Source organism: Coenobita brevimanus, chromosome 51 (assembly GCF_032717465.1).
Source record: "Coenobita brevimanus isolate Jiangsu-jjx chromosome 51, ASM3271746v2, whole genome shotgun sequence".
NCBI classification, from domain to species: Eukaryota; Metazoa; Arthropoda; class Malacostraca; order Decapoda; family Coenobitidae; genus Coenobita; species Coenobita brevimanus.
The window spans coordinates 213,332-233,232 of record NC_137004.1 but is presented as its reverse complement, the minus strand read 5'-3'; the positions used below and the strand labels follow the sequence as shown (position 1 = coordinate 233,232).

The window sequence follows — 19,901 nt, the reverse complement described above, 5'->3', positions numbered from 1 at the left end:
TGGTTATAGAGACATTCCTCAGAGAGGAGGATGGTGGACTGCAGAAGAAGGGAAGTTTCAGCATGCAGTCCACCAGGTTTCAAGTCCAGATGAGTTCGGGACCAAAGCAATAATAACAACAGGAAGATGTTTACAATTTTTCATAAATACAGTAAGTGACCTCCACTTACAGATTGGTGACAAGACTGGGCAGGCAGCAGCACAAATGAACCTCAGTGATATCCGGAAGGTTTTGGGTCTACCTCCAACTCCCCTTGACTCAGACTCTCCTGATGATGCCAAGTCCCGAACACGCCGCAAGTCCATGGAAAATATGGATCTCCTTAAGGTCAGACTCCATTTTCAGATGGTTAGTTTTATTATACGATGGATGGTACTGTACTGTGTTTGATGAGCTTGCTTTCACTGCATATAAAGGCACTTGCATTTTTTTTTTATTTTACAGTTAAATGGCCTGACTTGTATTTTCTTAGTTTGCTTTTCTGGAGCTTATTTGTCAGGCTGTCTTTAGTTCTGCCAGATATTTAGTTGGCTTTCCAAACACTTGAGTTGAATAACTAGTGTCATGTTAGCATTTACATAATGCGGTATTAATGATGAATGCTCTTAAACTTTAAAATAGAGGAGGGTGGTGATGGTTCGGACTGTGGGATAGCTCAGACGTTGATATTCTTGGAAAACATATAAGTACCATGCTCGCAATATTTTGCTTGAACATGCAAGAGTCGGTCACCATAAAGCTGGCAGAAGTTGATGACAGTGACAGTCACACTAGCTGATGGAGCTCAGGCTTTTTTCATAATTTCTTAACTGACTGTCGTAAGCTTTGTCGCCATGAATATCTATGGATTCATGTGTAAAATATATTATGTGAAAACATCATCATTTGTAGAAGATATGGTATAGTGATGTGAAACTTCCTTGTGTTAGACTTAAATGCCTTCAGCGGTTATGCTATAGCTTCAGGGTGGTTTGTTCAGTAGAGCAGGGGGATGTTTTATCAGAGGCCAGATCATCAGTCCGATGGTGAGTAAGATGTTTTTGTCAGGCCATATATTTGTACAGTATAATTATGTATTTCATGTAGTTTAGCTATATATAACTAAATGCTTACATACAGTATAACTAAAAGCTTGCATAGAGAGAAAGGCGGGTACTATTTAGGTGTGGCCAGTTGCGGCCCAGGGTAGCCAGCACAGAGCGAGGAGACAGAAGTGTTGACTCCGGCACTGTGTGTGTGTGTGTGTGTGTGTGTGTGTGTGTGTGTGTGTGTATTTACCTAATTGTGATATACAGGAAATGAGCTACACTCGTGGGGTCCCATCTCTGTTTCTCAATAAGTCAAATTTAGCTTTAAACTCGTTTAAGTTTTTAGACTGGACGATCTCTTTGCCTAGGCTATTCCACAGGTCTATACATCTGTAAAGAAAACCATATTTCTTGATATCCTTCAAGCAGCTCGGCTTCTTCAGTTTCATTCCATGTCCTCTTGTTACTCTCTTATCCCATACAAACAGATCTTTTTTGTCAATTTGTTTACTCCCATCATGATCATGAACACTGCAATCGTGTCGCCCCTCTTTCTCCTTTCCTCTAAGGAAGGCAAATCCAGTTTTTCCAGCCTCTCTCTGTATGACAGATCTGCCAGACTGGGGACCATCTTGGTTCCTGTTCTTTGTATTCTCTCAATCTTGTTTATATTTTTCTTTTTGTGTGGGGACCACAGTACTGCTGCATATTCTAACCTGGGATGGATCATGGCCACTATCAATTTTTTCATCACATCCTTATCCATGTAATGAAATGCTACTCATATGTTAGTCAAGAGTTTATACGTCTCTCTAACTATCTTGTTAATATGTTTTTCAGGTGACAAACTATCCTGGACCAGCACTCCCAAATCTTTCTCTTTTCTCACTTTTGTGATTGGTTCATTACCCATCAAATAATTCAGTGATTGCCTCTTCGTACTTTTACCCATTTCCAATATTTTACATTTCTTTGCATTCAGTTTCATTTCCCACATCCGACTCCAATCGTGTATCCTATCCAGATCCTCCTGCAGCATTTTACAATCCTCCTCAACCTCTACCTTCCTCAAGATTTTTGCATCATCAGCAAACAGACTTGAATAACTACTCGCTCCATCTACCATATCATTTACGTAAATCAGGAACATTACTAGTGCCAACACCAAGCCCTGTGGGACCCCACTTGTTACTTCCCTCCATCCAGACATCCTATCTCTTATTACTGTCCTCATTTGTCTGTCTCTTAAAAAGTCTCTCATCCATTGCGGGAGGTTCCCCTTCAGTCCTCCTATATGCTCTAGTTTCCGCATAAGCCTCTTATGGGGTACCTTGTCAAAGGCCTTCTACAAATCTAAATACACACAACCATCTCTCTCCTGTAGCATGTCAATTGCTCTAGAGTAAAAGCTCAATAGGTTAGAAACACATGACCTTCCACTTCTGAATCTAAACTGACTTTCAGTCAAAATATTCATCTCTTCCAGATATTTTATCCATCTATCTTTCAGAATTCTCTCGCACAATTTTTCGACCATGCTGGTTTGGGACACTGGTCTATAATTCAGGGGTTCTTCCCTGTTTCCTGCCTTATATATTGGTATCACATTTCCCTCTTCCATTCCCGAGGCACTTTTCCCTCTTCCAGAGAACACACAATTAGACCGTGAATCTTATCTGCCAGTTGTTCTCTGCATTCCTTCAGTGCCCAATTAGAGATTCCATCAGGTTCTTGGGCATTTCTTAAATCTTGAGTTTCCAGTAATTTATACACTTCCTGTACCTCCAATTTTATATCTTTTATCACTACATTTGTAGTCACTCCCTCCCCTTCCACAAACTCCTTTTCTTTAGTGAAAACTGATTGGAAACATTTGTTCATTATTTCAGCTTGCATTGCCACATCTTTATAGACCTCTCCTTCTACTTTCAGTTTGGTGATTCCTTCCTTTTGTTTCAGTTTGCCTTCGACAAATCTATAAAACAGTTTGGGTTCATCCTTGCGTTTGTCTATTATACCTTTTTCAAAATTCCTATCTTCCTCTGTGCATGTTCTTGTGTATTCATTTCTAGTTCTTTCATATTCTTCCTTTGTTCTGTTGTTACCTCTCTTTCTCCAGTTGTTCCTCGCCGTGTCTCTCTCTCTTTTTTTTGCTGTCATACATCTTCTATTAAACCACTCCATTTTCCTGTTTTCTTTCCCCCTTACTCTTGGCTCAAATTTTTCCACTCCCGAATTATAGAAGCCTGGAAAAATATCCCACTTCCTCTGTATCTCTCTTGTTTCTCTGAATTTTCTCCAGTCCGCATTTCAAAAAATTTTCTCAATCCTGCAAAGTTTGCTTTCCTAAAGTTGTATCTTCTCTGCCTATAAGCTCGTCTCTTGGCTCTACCTTCCCTATTATCATCTGGAACTCAGTGACCACATGATCACTTTTTCCTATAGGACACATATATTTCAAAGAATCTATTACATCGGGTTCTTTGGTAAACAGTAAATCTAATCTTGCTGGTGTGTCCTCACCTCAGAACCGTGTCTCTTCTTTGACCTATTGCGTCATCACATTGTTCATTATTATATTTAACAATATAGTGCCCCACGAATCTTCGCTGTCTGCTGAGTCCCATTCCTCCCAGTTCACCTCTTTACAGTTGAAGTCACTCATTAAAATTATATTGCTGCTTTTCTCAGTCATTTCTGTAAATAACTAACCATGTCTGACAACATTTCCTGGTATTCATCATCATTCCATGCTCGTGTCTTAGAGGGAACATACTCTACCACCATATCTCTCTTAACATTCTCTCCAGTTTCTAATTTCATATTTATCACTTCAGCCCTGCCTTCTCCCATTTCCACGGTATCTACATTTATGTTGTTCTTCGCTGCTATCATCACTCCTCCTCCCGTTTTTTCTCTTCTGTCTCTTCTCCACAGTTTGTATTTACCATCTCCCTTATGAACATCAATATCTTCTCTTAAATTGGTCCCTACAAAGCACATAACATCAGGTTCTTGAACCCTCAAAAAATCATTGATTTCTAGCCTTGCCAATATTAAACCATCAGCATTAGTATATGTCACCTTCCAATTCTTTTTGATGTTTTTTATACCCTCTTTTCTCCTGCTCTCCGCCGATACCACTTCCTTAATTTCTGATCCATAACTCTTCAATAAAACATTGTCTTCTCTTTCTCCATTCTCTGTTTGTTTTTTACCTTTGCTTCCTGTACTAACTCCTTTATCTTAGCTCTTTCTTCCTCCTTTGCATCTCTCCTTATCCAAACATTTTTTAACCTTTCCTTGTCTGATAATTTCCATGTTCTACTGATAATTTCATTTACTGTTGCTTGGGACTTAAACTTTACCCTGAATGTGTGTGTGTGTGTGTGTGTGTGTGTGTGAGAGAGAGAGAGAGAGAGAGAGAGAGAGAGAGAGAGAATTGGTAATTCATAAAATTAGTTACAATACCAAGTTTTTCCCCCATTCAAAAGTAAAAACAGTTAAGCAATCAAGGATGTCAAGTGTATTATATGAAGCAGTATTTTTGTGTTATATACAATGAAATATGTTTAATGATCAAGTTCTTGCTTAAGAATTTATCTGTATCATATTTTTATATGATCTAGACAAATATATGTTGCTGAACAATCCCACTGTTGTGGCCAAACTATCCCAACAGTGTGGGATGGTTCGGATGTTTAGATACCTCTCTTCTTTCACATCCTCATTGAAAACTTGAAGAGCTAAAGCTTTGAATATTGAGCACTATATTTTGGCCCTGAGAAATTTGTAGTTGCTATTAATTTGTATTTTTTGGCAAATGAAGTGCCCGAACCATCACCGCTCTCCCCTACCTAGTGTCATAGTTGCAAGTCATGTTTACTACAAGTTATTTATGGTGTGGCTGTTACTCTGAACCTCATTGTAGTGTGTTGAGCATTACTTAAGCAGTTCCATAAAATTGTATGTATTAGGATGTGTAGATGCCCTAGAATGAAATGTGACATACGAGTATCCTTTTCATAATGTTTCATCAAGCCTTTTTTATTTCATTGAGTGATTATTTTCTTAAAACACTTCAAAATTATAATAATATACGAAATTGAAAAGTGTCAGTATAGGAAATTACACTAATAATGGAAATAAAGTAGACAGTGAGTGATGAGGATTCAGTGGGCAGTATGAAGGAGAGAGTGTAAGTTTAAATGAAGGAACAAAGTGGATGGTTTCTTTGGGCAGGATATAGTACTGTACATTATCTTATATATAATAAAGCAATTGATGTAAGTTAATATATTATTGATATGTATTTTGCATCATTATTTTTTATTGCAATTTTCAAAAGTCCCAGAATATCCCTGCATTTTTCTTAGTTCATTGTGTGTCCCAAGTAGTGTGGATTTCACATTTGTCAGAGTGATGTTGCATTGTTCTGAAATAGCTTGGCAGGGCTGCAATGTATTTGAGCCAGAAAAATATATCTTCATAAAGAAAATGTGACAGTATAATACTGACAGATGACTAGGTGCTGTAGCTGCCATTCTATTTACAAGGAAAGGAGAAAAATTCAGTAAATAATTTTGACATAACCAGTTAATGCAATGGGGTTATTGCAGTACCTTTATAGTTATACTTTAGTTACACATATCTTGCAAGACTTTGTTGCCCTCCAGCTTGCCAGTTCCAACAATGTCATTCATGTAGCATGTTTGTTGTAAAACCGTGGGAGCCTGATGAAGTTATTCCTCCTCCTGTTTAAGGCTGGTGCTTGCCAACATTTCAGATGACGCCAGATGCTAAAGGTGTACTTCGGAAATACCAGAGTGAGGATGCCGGTATTGGCTCCCTGTCCTCAGATGACTCCCACCCTGTTAATGGCCCATACACCAGTAGTTCTCATGTGGACTTAAACGTGCGTGTGTTGTTGTGTGTGTATGTATGTATGTGTAGCTCAGCCTAACCCAGCACCTGACATTTGCTAGTGCAGAGTCTTCACCTCCTCTGCCTCTTTCTAACAGATCTAGTGCTCTTCCTGCCAGTGTACATGTCAGGGCATAATATACATATGTTTGTCATTCATTAATAACTTTTGCTTTTTCTACTTTTGAGTCTTGAGGCAAATTAATATATTTTTACATACAGTATATTGTTACCTTTGCTATGATGTAACTTTGCATTACTAAGAGTTGTTCCTATATATGAATATAAATTTTGTGTACCAAAATATTGTACTCTGTGTCTAATTTGTTATGTGTTGCTTGTTTATGAGTGAGTAATGAAGAACACTGAAATATAACTTTGCATAAAACCAGTGAATCTGTCCCGAAACTGATCATCATGATCATCCTGACTTTTTTTTTTTCTTTTCCCCACCGAAGGATTGAGTGAAGTCGAATCAAGGAACATATATAGAGGGACGACAAAAAGTGGGAGAACTATCAAAAGCATTCACACACCATTTAGATCCTCAGAATCATTCCTCCACTCCATAGGTTTAACTCACTTGTTCAAAATTAACAAGTATCAAAACATACCAGATTTATTTATTTATTTATTTATTTATTTATTTTTATTTATTTATTTTTTTTTCAGCCCGCTACCTTGTATGGATATACAGTATATGAAAATTTACTTGTACCTGTGAAGTGTTTCCAGTACAACTGAAAAGGTTATGCAGCAATTTCAGTACATATACATATACATATACAGTGTATATATATATATATATATATATATATATATATATATATATATATATATATATATATACAGTATAGGGATGTGTTTTTGAGCCTTGGGTTTCCCCCCCAGCCAAGTCCTAAACTCACCCAAATGAGTCCAAAACAAGTTTAAAGCCAATCTAAATGGCCTGACAGCTGTAAATGAAGCTAACATAAGACTAACACCTGTAAATAACTCACTAAAACCAACAAATAAAATCTGAAAATCATCAAATATATCTGGAAAAAAATCAAGCTTAGTAAACTTTACCCCAAAATGACAATGTTCACCCCATCTGTAGCAAAAACACATTAATCTACGTCTAAAAACAGTTTGTAAATCAAACTAAACACACATTTTTAGTCTGAAATATCATCAAAATCAGTTAAAAATCAAAACCCATTGTTAAACCAGGGTTTGGCCATCGTTAGGCAGGGTATGGTGGTATTTCTACCCCCATTGTTAAGCCAGGGTATCGCTTCTGGGGGTATCAGGGTATACCTGTAATGTGCAGTATCCAAAATTATATAAAGTATGGGCCAGGGGACCGGGCGACTTGGAGGCGATTTGTTTGTGGCCACCCCAAACGGGATTGAGAGTAGATAGATGGGCCAGGGCCTCAAAGGTGTTAATTTTTTTTTAATTGTCTTTGGCCCTTTTTAATTAAAAATATGGACTTCTACTGTACTTATATTTTCATTATGTTAAAGAATGGTATATTAAGGCATGTCCAGTGTGTTCATCCATCATGCTTGTGAGATAATAATGCACTATATGTAAGTTTAATTTTGATATTTAATTAATAATTGACTTAGACTTTACATTTTTTCCAGTACTGGTTTTATAATAAGGTATTTATGATGAATAATTTTTTATTTTTTTTTTAAAGCAGAGAGATGTGCCATTGAAATAGCAAACCATTTAAACTTTACATAAACTCTTCACCCTTCCAGAAATCTGTCAATGAGGAATCAAGCATGGATGACGACAGTTTCTTTGAGCTGTTGTCACGGTTCCAGAGCAAACGAATGGATGACCAGCGGTGTACTCTTTCCCTGGACAGCCACAAGGAGAGCAACAATACGCAAATGGAACACAAGCCACAGCCACAGCCACCTCCACACAGGGGACCTGCTGGCTCACTGTCTTCAGCTGGCTCCACCAATGGAACCTCCACACCCTCAGACACTGGTGCTAGTGAGTTGAATTGGATGACTGTGTGTGGTTGACTGTGTAATAGTAATGTTCCTGTAGTGTTTACCATCTCATTTTGATAATAAGAGAATATATCTTTGGTGTTTCATTTCTGTTCTTGAGATCATCTGCCGTGTTTATTTTGTGGGCTATTAGGAACTTGAGCATGAAGAGCACGGCCCAGATTTAGCAGGCATATTCAGAAAATATAAACTGCTAAAGCTAGTTAAGCTGAGTCGGCTACCTCCCTTTCCTTGGGGGAAGCAGCCTAGGTATATAGATAGATAGATAGAGTTATCTATCTATTGTCAGATGCCTTAATCCCATATGGGGTGGCCACAGACAAATCGCCTCCATGTCGCCCTGTCCCTCGCCATTTCACTGTCCTTCTCCCAACTCACACCCCCCTCTCTCATATACCTCTCCACTCCATCTCTCCATCTCATCCTCGGCCTCCCTCTCCCTCTTCCCCTCTCCACCTCACTCACATACACTCTCCTCGTCAGTCCATCCTCTCCACATGGCCAAACCACCTCAGTGTGTTCCTCCTAATGCTTCCTATCACATCCACATCCACACCACAATGCTCCTTTATATCCTAATTTGTCAGCGTGTCTCTCCATATGACCCCACAGGATCCTCTTAAATAACTCATTTCCACTGCTCTCATTCTTGACTTGTGTCCTTCCAGCAACATCCAAGCTTCACTTCCATACGTTAGAGTTGGTATCACAATACTGTCATGTAGTAACTTTTCCACTTCCATGCTCACTTCCCTGTTTCTTATCACTACATTCAAGGAACCAGCAACCTTTCTTCCATGTTGTACCCTTTCAAGCACTTCACCCTCCAAACCTCCATCCTTACTCATCACACTCCCCAAGTACTTAAATGTACTCACATTTTCCATTTCCTCCCCATCCAACCTCACTGTACATTCACTGACTTCGCCACTCTCAGAGACCATCACTTTACTGTTCCCTACATTCACCTTTAGATTCCATTTCTTACACACTCTCCCAAACTCATCCATCAAGCCTTGCAGCTCCCCTTTGTCTTCACTCAACAACACAGTATCATCTGCAAACAACAGTACATGGAGTTTCCAAACACTACCCTCTCTCACCAGGGCCACTCCAACATCCACTACCCTACCTTGTATCTCTTATTACCCCATCCATGTAGAGATTGAACAACCATGGAGACATGACACATTCCTGTTTCAACCCAACCATCAAATTGTAAAACACACTCAGTTCACTATCCACACGCACCGCAGCCTTAGCACCATCATATGTACTCTTCACAGCATTCAACAACTTCCCATCTACTCCATATATTCTTAATACTTTCGACAATCCTTGTCTATCCACCCTGTCATATGCTTTCTCTAAATCCATGAAGGCTGCATACAACTTCTTTCCCTCCTCTAGAAACTTTTCCACTAAAGATCAAAGAATGAATATCTGATCTACACAACCTCTTCCCTTCCTAAAGCCTCCCTGTTCTTCTCCAACTGATTCCTCTGTTCTTTCCCGAGCTCTGTCAGTAAGTATCCTTCCATACACTTTTCCTGTTGCACTAAGAAGACAAATGCCCCTATGATTACCACACACTTCTTTTTCCCTTTTTCCATTGTGCAAGGGAATGATTATACCTGACTTCCAATCCTCCGGGACTCTACCTTCCTCCCAGGCTAATCTGCACATTTCCACATCCATTCTACTACAATCTCTCTCCCATGCTTCAGCATTTCACTGCACACTCCATCAATTCCTGGGGCTTTCCCCAATTTGACTTTCTTCATTGGTTCCACAACTTCTGTCTTACTGATTTCTTCCTGTCCTCTCACCTTCCTCCGTCTCCCAGCCATTCCCCAGCCACTTATACTCGCATTACTTCCATTCTCTGTGTTCAACAATTCCTTAAAGTGTTCTCTCCATCTGTTCACTTTTTCTCCCTTTTTGACTTTCTTCATTGGTTCCACAACTTCTGTCCTACTGATTTCTTCCTGTCTTCTCACCTCCCTCCGTCTCCCAGCCATTCCCCAGCCACTTATACTCGCATTACTTCCATTCTCTATGTTCAGCAATTCCTTAAAGTGTTCTTTCCATCTGTTCACTTTTTCTCCCTTTCCCACTAGTAATCTACCATTTTTATCTTTCACTCCCCTATTAACTTCATTGCCACCCTGTCTTACTCTCTTCATCTCTTTCCAGAACATTTTCTTACAGTCCCTCTGCTTTACACGCAAATTCCTTCCAAATTCCTCATTCACTCTCTTCTTACTCTCTCTTCTTAATCTTTTCACCTCTCTTTTTCTTTCTACATACAACTCTCTCTTCCACCTCTCAACTTCTTCCACGCCTCTATTTCTCATGCACTCGATTGTGAAGAAGGCATTATCTTGATGAAATCATAAAAAAATGCATGAAAATGCACTTGTGGCATTTATGGCAATTTCTGGGCTATAATTATTATTATCATTTCTCCTATCATTCTTGGCACTACTTAATGCTTTTCTTTCCATTACAGGTGGCTTTACATTGAGTGACAAGCCAAATGGTTTCCTGTAAGCCAAGAAACCATTTACAACGCTGGGTGGTAACCATATAACCAAACCATACGTGCTCCCTATGTGTCAAGTGGGTTGGTGGAGGGTTAGTGCCCCTCCCTGTAAAACAAACAACTCAGAGTCAAATGGCCACCCCATACGGGATTATGGCATCTGGCAATAGATAGATAGATAGAATAGATCTTGACTGGTACGCAAAATGGACGATCAGGTTAGACTGTGGAACCAAGGATGCCAGAAACTTGATGATGTATCTATTTTTGAGGTTTCGTTTTTTCATCATTTTTAAAAATGTGGTTGATTCATCCATTTACGGTACAGTATATTAATGTTGTGGTGGACAGTTTATGTTCTAAATATGTAATAACTGCATTGCTTGACATTTTTACTATGCTAATAATTTTCCATATTGTATATAATCAATAATAGACAGTGAATCAGAGTTATGCAAAAAGTTTTACAGGCATGGATTTGGGAAAGGGGGCATAAGGGTGTACACCCTCTGTTATCAGCAACCAGTGATTTCCCTCTGTTTTCAACAACCAGTGATTGTTTACACTAAAAGAACAGTGTTATTTACAAGAAATTATGCAGTGAATATCATGCATAAATATTGTCACAGAATCTTTTCAACAAAAATGAATTTGGTAATAAATTTTGAGGAATTTGATGGTGAGTCAGCATGAATTCAGATCTATGGTATTTCCAGCAAGAATCACACCCCTTTTTACAAAGTGCTGGGTCCAGTCCTGGCTTTAGATACCCCAAGGAACAACAGTTGAAGAGCCCAAATTTAACAATTTGATATGTTTGCCAACCATGTGTTCCATCCCTATTGCTTGATGATACAAGCATCTGATATTATATGTACTTTTCCTTTCATAATAAGAGATCATGGCTTGCCTACTTTTACATAACGTTTCAGATTATCTTTGACGTTAGGAATCATGACATAAAGCCGTGCTTTACCTAATATATTAAAAATTGATAGTATATGTGTAATTTTTAAGTGTAATAATTTTGTTATGCCTTACTCATGCTTCACTCAGGAGTGGAACTCCCCTCTCAAGTACCAAAATTAACCCTTGGTAAGACATAGTATCATAGTAGTATGCTAATGAAAAAAATCAGGTAGCATAAAATTATCTAAGTGAGTGCCGCTTTGTCTTTCAGTGTCATATATTAATAATATATTAGCATAGTAAACCCTGTATTAGCAGAGAGTTGTCACAGCTCTCACAGGTGTTGGGTGACTCCTTAAAACCATTTTACTATAAATGCTAATGAAAAGTAACCCAGAGACTTTATAATTTAAATGACTCTCAGATTTTATTGACATTCTCAGTTAGCCTAATGTCTTCTAGAACTGGAGCCATGATTGTCAAGCTGATGAAGGGTTTACATTTCCTAATGTTATGCTCTACTGTAAATCATTACATGTAGGGATGGAAATATTAAGAATATTGTGCCCCCAGACCACTGTGGAGTGCTGGAGGAACTGATGGAGAGTATTGCTGGGATGCAGAGCAGAAGGATGGATGAACAACGTGCCTCCCTGCCGCAGCTACCAGGCCTCACCAACCAGCATGCTATCCTCCAGCGTTTATCAGTGGCCACTGCTGATACTACCCCACTGCCAGATGACAACTTTTTTGACATGCTTATGAGGTGTCAGGTGAGACCCCGTATTCCTGTCATTTGGTGACCCGTTCTTGAAAAGAAGTTATACAGTCACATCTAAGAGGCAGAAGAAAGATATAGGAGGTGGAGAGATGGTATGGGGCACAAGGACTTAAGAGTAAATGCAGATAAAACAAAAGTGATGATATCTAGCGCTGGTGGCGGCACTGTCAGAGAAGAGGGAGAGTGGCCATGTGCAATTTGCCACAAGGACATGGGAAGTAATTCCATCTTGTGCAGTGTTTGTGGTAAGTGGGTGCATAAGAGATGTAGCGATATTAAAGGTAGACTGCGAGATAATGCTGATTTCATGTATGCAGTGTGTCGGAGAGAGCATTTAGAGAATGTCACACGTGAAAGGATTGATCTCGCTGGTGAGTTCCTTGAACATGTGGAAGAGTTTTGTTATTTGAGAGACATGGTATTTTTGAGGTGGCTAGAGTGAGGAGTGGTTGGAAGAAGTTCAGGGAGCTGTTCCCTCTCCTGACATCCCCCTCCATGCTAAGGGAGCTTTGTATGTGGCATGTGTTAGGAGTGTAATGCTGTATGGTAGTGAGACCTGGGCTGTAAAGGAAGAGTATATTTACAGGCTCAAAAGTATAGATGTGACAGTGATTATGTGGATGTGCAGTGTGCCCTTGAATGCGAGGCCTGGGGGGGCTAAGTTTACAGTGGAAGAGTTGAGAGGTATAATGAGACTGGAGTTATTGGTGTTGTGATGAGGAGAGGTAGATTGAGATGGTTTGGGCATATGGAGAGGATGGGGGATGATAATTAGGTGCAGAAAGTGAGAAGTGTTAATGTTAAGGGTAGGGTTGCAAGAGATAGACTGAAAAAGACCTGGGACAAGGTCATTGAGTGTGACCTCAGGAATAAGGGACTGAATAGGAAAGCTGCCAGAGATCGTTCAGCATGGAGAGCCGCCATTAGGTGACCAAGGCCAATGCTTGGAGGTATGTTGGAAGGAAACAAACTCTCTATGACAAGGTTACATCAAGTGAAATCCTATCGCATAACGACATCGTATAATGAGATTGGTATAACGTGGGTTCATTGGAGATGGGGAGGGTTCCCATGACCACAGAACCTAAAATCTAAAAGAAACTCACCCTTCAGTAACACCATGGTTTCCACTAGAGGTAGCATCCTTGCCAGACACAATTTCCAAGTCACAAGTTTCAGTATTTTACACACAAAACGTTATAACTTCATCTAATACAGTAGAATGTCGATTTGACATGAATCAGTTGTAAATTACAGGTATCAGTAAAACCAAAACATACAGTTACGTACATATTTTCAGTTTAAATGAAATTCTTCCAGTTTTACGCGAGTTACATTTGGTGCGTGAATGTATACAAGTATGGTGCCTAATTTCCTGCCAGACACTTCACTGGACGTTCCTCATGCATCCAGGCCCATGCTCCATCATGCATCACAAAACTGTTGCCATTTCGTGGAATTTCATCTGCTTAGGCATATGTCGAAAAACAAATGAGTGAAAAGCAAATGAACGCTGGAGATGGACATGGACAGGTGGACGCCATTCCACACTATTGTGGAATTTTGTTCCACACTATTCATTCATGTTATTCATCCATCCGTCATCCAATCCTGCATTGCCCCATGAGGTACATAGGAGCCCAGGGCAAGGCAAGTTGGTCCTGACATTTAAGATGAGAGTTACCAGCCTCACTCATCCCTGGGTAGTATTACATGAGCAATAAACCTCAACTGCCCCTTGGATATAAACCTTCACCAGCTGAATCCAATTGGAGTACTTTAATTACCCACTAAACCACTAGGCGCCAAAATGTAGTTACTATATGGTTACCACCCAGCGTAGTAAATGGTTTCCTGGTGTACAGGAAACCATTTGGCTTGTCATTCAGTGTAGAGTCACTCATAGGCAGAAGGAAGAGGAAGGAATAAAGGAAAGAAACACAGAAGAAGGAGCGTAAAGTCACCCGTAGGCAGAAGTACGAGGAAAGATTGAAGGAAAGAAAGACAGGAGAGGATGAAAGGTAAGAAGGATGGGGGAGAGGAGAAGGCAGACACCCGAGAGCAGCACTACAGTACATGTGACTCATGGGTGTGTTGAACTTTGCTTCTTGAGTCATATGGGGGCATGTGTCAGAATTTAGCTCATGTGAGAGCCAGAAATGGTTGGATAAATTTTAAAGAGCTGTTGTCTCTGTTGACAAAAAATGGCTTGCTGTGTTTGAAAGTTAGATTTTTGTTCTTCAAGTCATAGATGTGTGTTGATCTTGATCCATGGTAATGAAGTACAGGCAGTTAAGAAGAGATGATACAGATCTGAGTGAAGTGAACTGGGAAATAATGCAGTACTGAAGGATGGATCAGTGTTGTGTAGAATTAAAGAGGACATTGTGCACTGAAAGTGTTAGTGAGGTGATGCATATAGGCAAGTTGAGGTGGTTTGACCACGGAGAGAAAATGTGTGTGCTGTACAGATGAGAATGTGGAAAGAAACCATGGGATCAGGTTTTGAGAAGGGACCATAAGGTTGAGATAGTGTTAGAATGCTGCAGGAAACCATGCAACATATAGTTATTAAATGTTATTTAATGTTGGTAACAGGGATGATATGATTCAGTTTTAGCGATAATGGGATAATTGTTTTAATTTTAGTGATAACATGTCAGAGTGCTAGGATACAAGGCACTTACTACAAACAGGGAACTACTAATTGCTCAGCATGGCAGGGATGTACTTTTCTGGGAATCCTCCCAGTTTTTTACGATTCATTCACTCGTTTTCTGTGGCTTTTATGTTGAGGTTATTTTTCTGAATTCTACTGCCTCACTTTCTCATCCACACCTGTACCTATGCTTTCCAGTTATTGATACAGAGACATTTTTGCACAGCTCATTCTCCCAGTTATTTTCCTGGCTACCCAGTCACCCTGTTTCACCATTCATTCCACTCTCTCCACTGTACTCCCCTTAACAGGGCTCAAGAATTGAAGATCAGCGTAGCTCCCTACCGAATGAAGGGAGTCTTACACACTCCGCCCCAACAGTTCCAGATGATGACTTCTTTTCTCTCATCATGCGGTTCCAATCTGGTAGGCTTGAGGACCAGCGCTCCACCATGCCTCCTGACACTCCTGGTCCCCGTCCTGCTCATCCAGACACTCCATCAACACCTGCCCATCCTGCCTCACCTCCACAGTCTGCTGCACCAATGAAAGATGGTCTGGTTAGCAGATTGGTTAAGAGTAGAAAGTGAGGTCAAGAAGAAGCTATATATTATATCAGTAGTCACTAACAAATACCATTAGTTTATAATGTTCATGCAGAACAGATATCTCAAAATATTTTTTTATGTTTTAGGGATTGTATTTCAACTATCGAGGTGCAAATTTATATGGTCTTTAATTATTAAGAGTTTCTTTAGTTATATTCAATTTAAGCCTATGTATGTAGAGTGCTAACATCTTTTAGTTTTGATTGTATGAAAAATGTAACAGAAGTTGAATCAACTTGCTACTTTTCTTGATGATAGTAGGCCCATTTTAAAGTTTTAATGAACTCAGCTGTAAGTGAATATGTGAAATGGATAATACTGTGTAGAGAAAAGCAGTCATGGCAAGCAAGTATTACAGTAGTCACTCCTTATTCATGGGGGATATGTAACAGACACCCCTTCAGATGGCAAAATCTATGAATAATTGGCCCCCCCTCCCCTCTGACCACCACCACCACCACCACCACCACCAAAAAAAAAAAAAAAAGTTGTAATTTAGGTACTATATGCAATTGCCTTAAATTCCCATGCATTGCCCCAAAATATCATCAGACATTATAATCCATTTCTTTATATACACTTAGACGTGTATTTTGAGATGGTTTGCTAACCTACGAATAACCAAAGCTGCAAATACCTAAGCCATGAGTAAGGAGGGCTGACTGTAGAAATATTATGTATGTGTATTTCTTTTAAGCTGCATAGATTTAGATTAAAAAGCTTCATACTATATGTAGCTAATCAATTTGTTTGCTTTCTAGCACGGTATATAGAAGTTTTATGTTAACCCATTGCATCCAGCATATATTTCCACTGACCCTTCTCCCAGCCAGGCATTTCAGAGAAAATCACCTTTTTTATACCTTAATATCTCAGGTAATACTTAACCAGAAACAAAAAAACTAGGTGTCATAATACCCACCAGTCCTTCAACTTCAAGCTGATTGCCTCAGATTGTCCATTAAGTGCATTTAGTCAGAGAGAGTGAGTGGGGAAAGAGGGAACTTTTGTTGTTTTTTGCCCGTGTCCGTATGCGTGGCTGAGGTGCAGCGGCACAGCTAAGGTTTATACTAGTCCTCCACAATAGTAACACTTCCAGAAGACCGCAGTCTACCACAAACATTTCCATGTAGGTGAGATAGGTTGTGAGTGAGGTTACTATAGCAATGACCTTGAGGCAGGCTGGCTCAGCCCACCTACAAGCCCGTGCATCTTCTCATCTCACCACTGCCCCACTATGCCTCCACCAGCACCTTTTACCACACGCACGCATGCATGCATGTGTGCTTGCGCACACACACACACACACACACGCACATCCATTACATGGATGAGGAAATGATGAAAAAATTGATAGTGGCTATGATCTGCCCTAGGTTGGAATATGCAGCAGTAGTGTGGTCCCCTCACAAGAAGAAAGATATAAATAAGATCGAGACAGTACAAAGAACACAACCAAGATGGTCCCCAGCCTGGCAGATCTGTCTTACGGAGAGAGGCTGGAAAAGCTGGACCTGCCTTCCCCAGAAGAGAGGAGAGAGAGGGGTGACATGATTGCAGTGTTCAGGGCCATGATGGGACTAGATAAAATTGATAAAAATGATCTATTTGTATAGGATGAGAGAGTAACAAGAGGACATGGAATGAAACTGAAAAAGCCAATATGTTTGAAGGATATCAAGAAATACAGCTTTCCATATAGATGCATAGACCTGTGGAACAGCCTGGACAAAGAGATCGTCCAGTCTAAAAACTTAAACGAGTTCAAAACAAAATTTGACTTAATAAGAAAAAGAGATGGGACTCCATGAATGTAGCTCATTTCCTGTATATCACAACTAGGTAAACACACACACACACACACACACACACACACACACACACACACACACACACACACACACACACACACACACACACACACACACGGAGATGTATGTTTGGCTTGCATTGTTGCTCAGTTCTAGCACAGCTGTGCCACTAGAAGTCTGAGAATTACTACAGATTCTACTACTACTACTACTTCTGCTACTACTACAGTGGGCTCGCACGATATGTGTGATCACAGTGTGCGAATTGCATAGTACACGAGTGACCAAAAACCATAACCATAAAACTTTGGATGCTCTGGTTTAACCCACAGTACACGGGGCAGAGACAAGGAGTGACCCAAAACCGCAATTTTCCCAGACTACATAAGCCCCCTCCCCGCACAATGTGCCCATCATGACTTAGAGGCTCGTGGGGAAGGTGCTGAAGAGGAGTCTGTAGTAAGATCTCACCAGTAACGACTTCGACAATAACGTTTCCGGCAATAATGTTAAGTTAGAATAGATAACCAGTTTTTATAATAACATTTGGATTCACTTGAATAACAGTTATTTCGTGAATGCCAAGTTGTTGTATTGGAAATACGTCCATAACAAGATGAGGAATGAAACAAACAAGAAGAGATGAAGGATATTGCTGAAAGTGTGAGCAGTAGTGAGGAGGAGATGGAGGATCCTCCCCACACCACCTCCCCTGACTCACCTGTTGCCGTCCCGTCCACCTCCACAGCCCCGCCTGACTCACTAGCCACCTCCCCCTCCACCTAGACAGTCCCACCTGCTTCACCTGGTACCTGCAGTCCCCACCATAATGACTGTTGTTGATTCTGGAAGAAATATAACATTTGACATGCCGTAAATTTCTTTGTCAAAGCCTGGAATAATATAACACTGTCTACCATTAAACATGCATGATGCGGCGGGGGCACTCTAAGTGTGTTTCCGCGCCTCGGGACCCCTACTATTAAAGTCCATCAGGCTTGTCGTCTGCTGTTTTTAAGATGACAGTCCATATTTTTGTTATTTTAGCTGTATCTTTAGTATATATCTTAAAAATTTTCCCTTTATTATACCTCTAAGATTTAAAAAATATCAAGGTTTGAGGGGGTCCCGCCCGTGTTATTTTTCCCATAAGATTATGTACTCACAGTACGCGAAATCATGGTGCGTGACGTTGTGGACTGCCCATCCACTGACGAACTGTGTGAGCCCACTGTACTACTACTACTACTACTACTACTACATAAAACCTAAATAATAGTATCGTGAACAAAATAGCTATCCACGTACTGTCAGTAATCCACTATATTTTCCACTATAACAGAATTCTTTTCTTGTGATTTATACTTTTTCATCAGCAAATACAGCATGTACACACACGAAAACTCTCAGTAAAAAATAAGCCACTGATTTCATCATGAAACAAACTTTCTACTTCCAATATTCACATAAATTTACACAGTGCTGGTGCGAGGCTTGCCCTACTGCACTTCCTCCTCCCTCCTTCCTCCACCTCCTCCCTTTCTCCACTCTCTACCTCCTCATCCATGCCAATATCTTCCTCATCAAGATCATCAATACCCTCAGAATCATTCCCATCATCAGAAATAGCAGATGAACGTACAGAGGGAAATGATGGGTGCACAGTGGAGAACTCATGTGATCCACCCTCCTCATCCGACGCATAAATATTGACACTCGTCATGGTTGTCGCTTTCCTCAGAGGAAAAATCATTTTCTCCACTCACAATTGGCAATAATGTCACTTCGAGTTCTCTCCCTATTGCACTGTCACTAAGGCCTTGTCTTTTCTGGCCTTTAGACTTCATTGGTATTGAAGTCGGCAGCTGTGAGCACTCAGCTGAGGATCCAGACACAGGGAAAAGTTTTTGTGTAGGTCTATCCAATACAGAGGTGTGCAGGTAACTGGAATGTGACTCGGATGCATGCAGGAGGGTTGCCAGTGACTGCATGTGGTGGAAGTAACCCATGTAATATTCATACAATATTGCAAAACACTGGACCATGTATACGTGCCACCCGGATGTCCCAGGGCTGTAACATATACATGATACCCAGACGCCATGGGTTAAAGATTAAGATAGAATTGAAAATGAAATAATCATATTTAACTCAGCAAACCATAGCAAAATCAACATCTGCCCTTCCATTGTCAATATTCACTTAACTGAAGTTTCATTCCAGAGTTTTCTCTTTCCAGAGTTTTATATACCTGTGCTGACATTTCTGTCTTGTTGGCTAGAAATATGGAAAAATCCAATATTCACTATGTGCAATATATTGTGTTTCATAGCTTGGACATTTTTAATGCATGCACTATACATGGAAAACAACTTTATGTTAAGAAACAGAGATTGATGAGAGAGAAATAAAAAACAACTAATTTTGCCCTCTGTTTAAAGAAGAAAGCAAAATATACAGTACTTTATTCTCCATTATTATTAAGGTACAGTAATCTCCCATTTATCCACTTAATTCAATCAAACCCCTGCCAGATATTGCATCCTGATGGGTATTGCTGTAGTACCCCCTCCTTTTTGTTTTTATTTAAAGGTGCGGAGTGAGGAAGTCTGTGGACA

At 40.0% G+C, this 19,901-nt stretch overlaps 1 protein-coding gene across 1 annotated transcript in view; it reads left to right on the top strand.

The window, feature by feature from the left end:
* The window catches only part of pins (G-protein-signaling modulator pins), a 42,883-nt gene extending 26,526 nt beyond the window's left edge, over positions 1-16,357 (top strand). Inside the window, exons 7-12 of the mRNA XM_080272456.1 lie at positions 173-328; positions 5,816-5,944; positions 7,707-7,950; positions 11,572-11,610; positions 11,998-12,197; positions 15,176-16,357. Of these exons, the coding sequence (XP_080128582.1) occupies positions 173-328; positions 5,816-5,944; positions 7,707-7,950; positions 11,572-11,610; positions 11,998-12,197; positions 15,176-15,454 (1,047 nt within the window). The 3' untranslated portion in view covers positions 15,455-16,357. The remainder of the gene's footprint in view (positions 1-172; positions 329-5,815; positions 5,945-7,706; positions 7,951-11,571; positions 11,611-11,997; positions 12,198-15,175) is intronic.
* Positions 16,358-19,901: the final 3,544 nt, after the last annotated feature.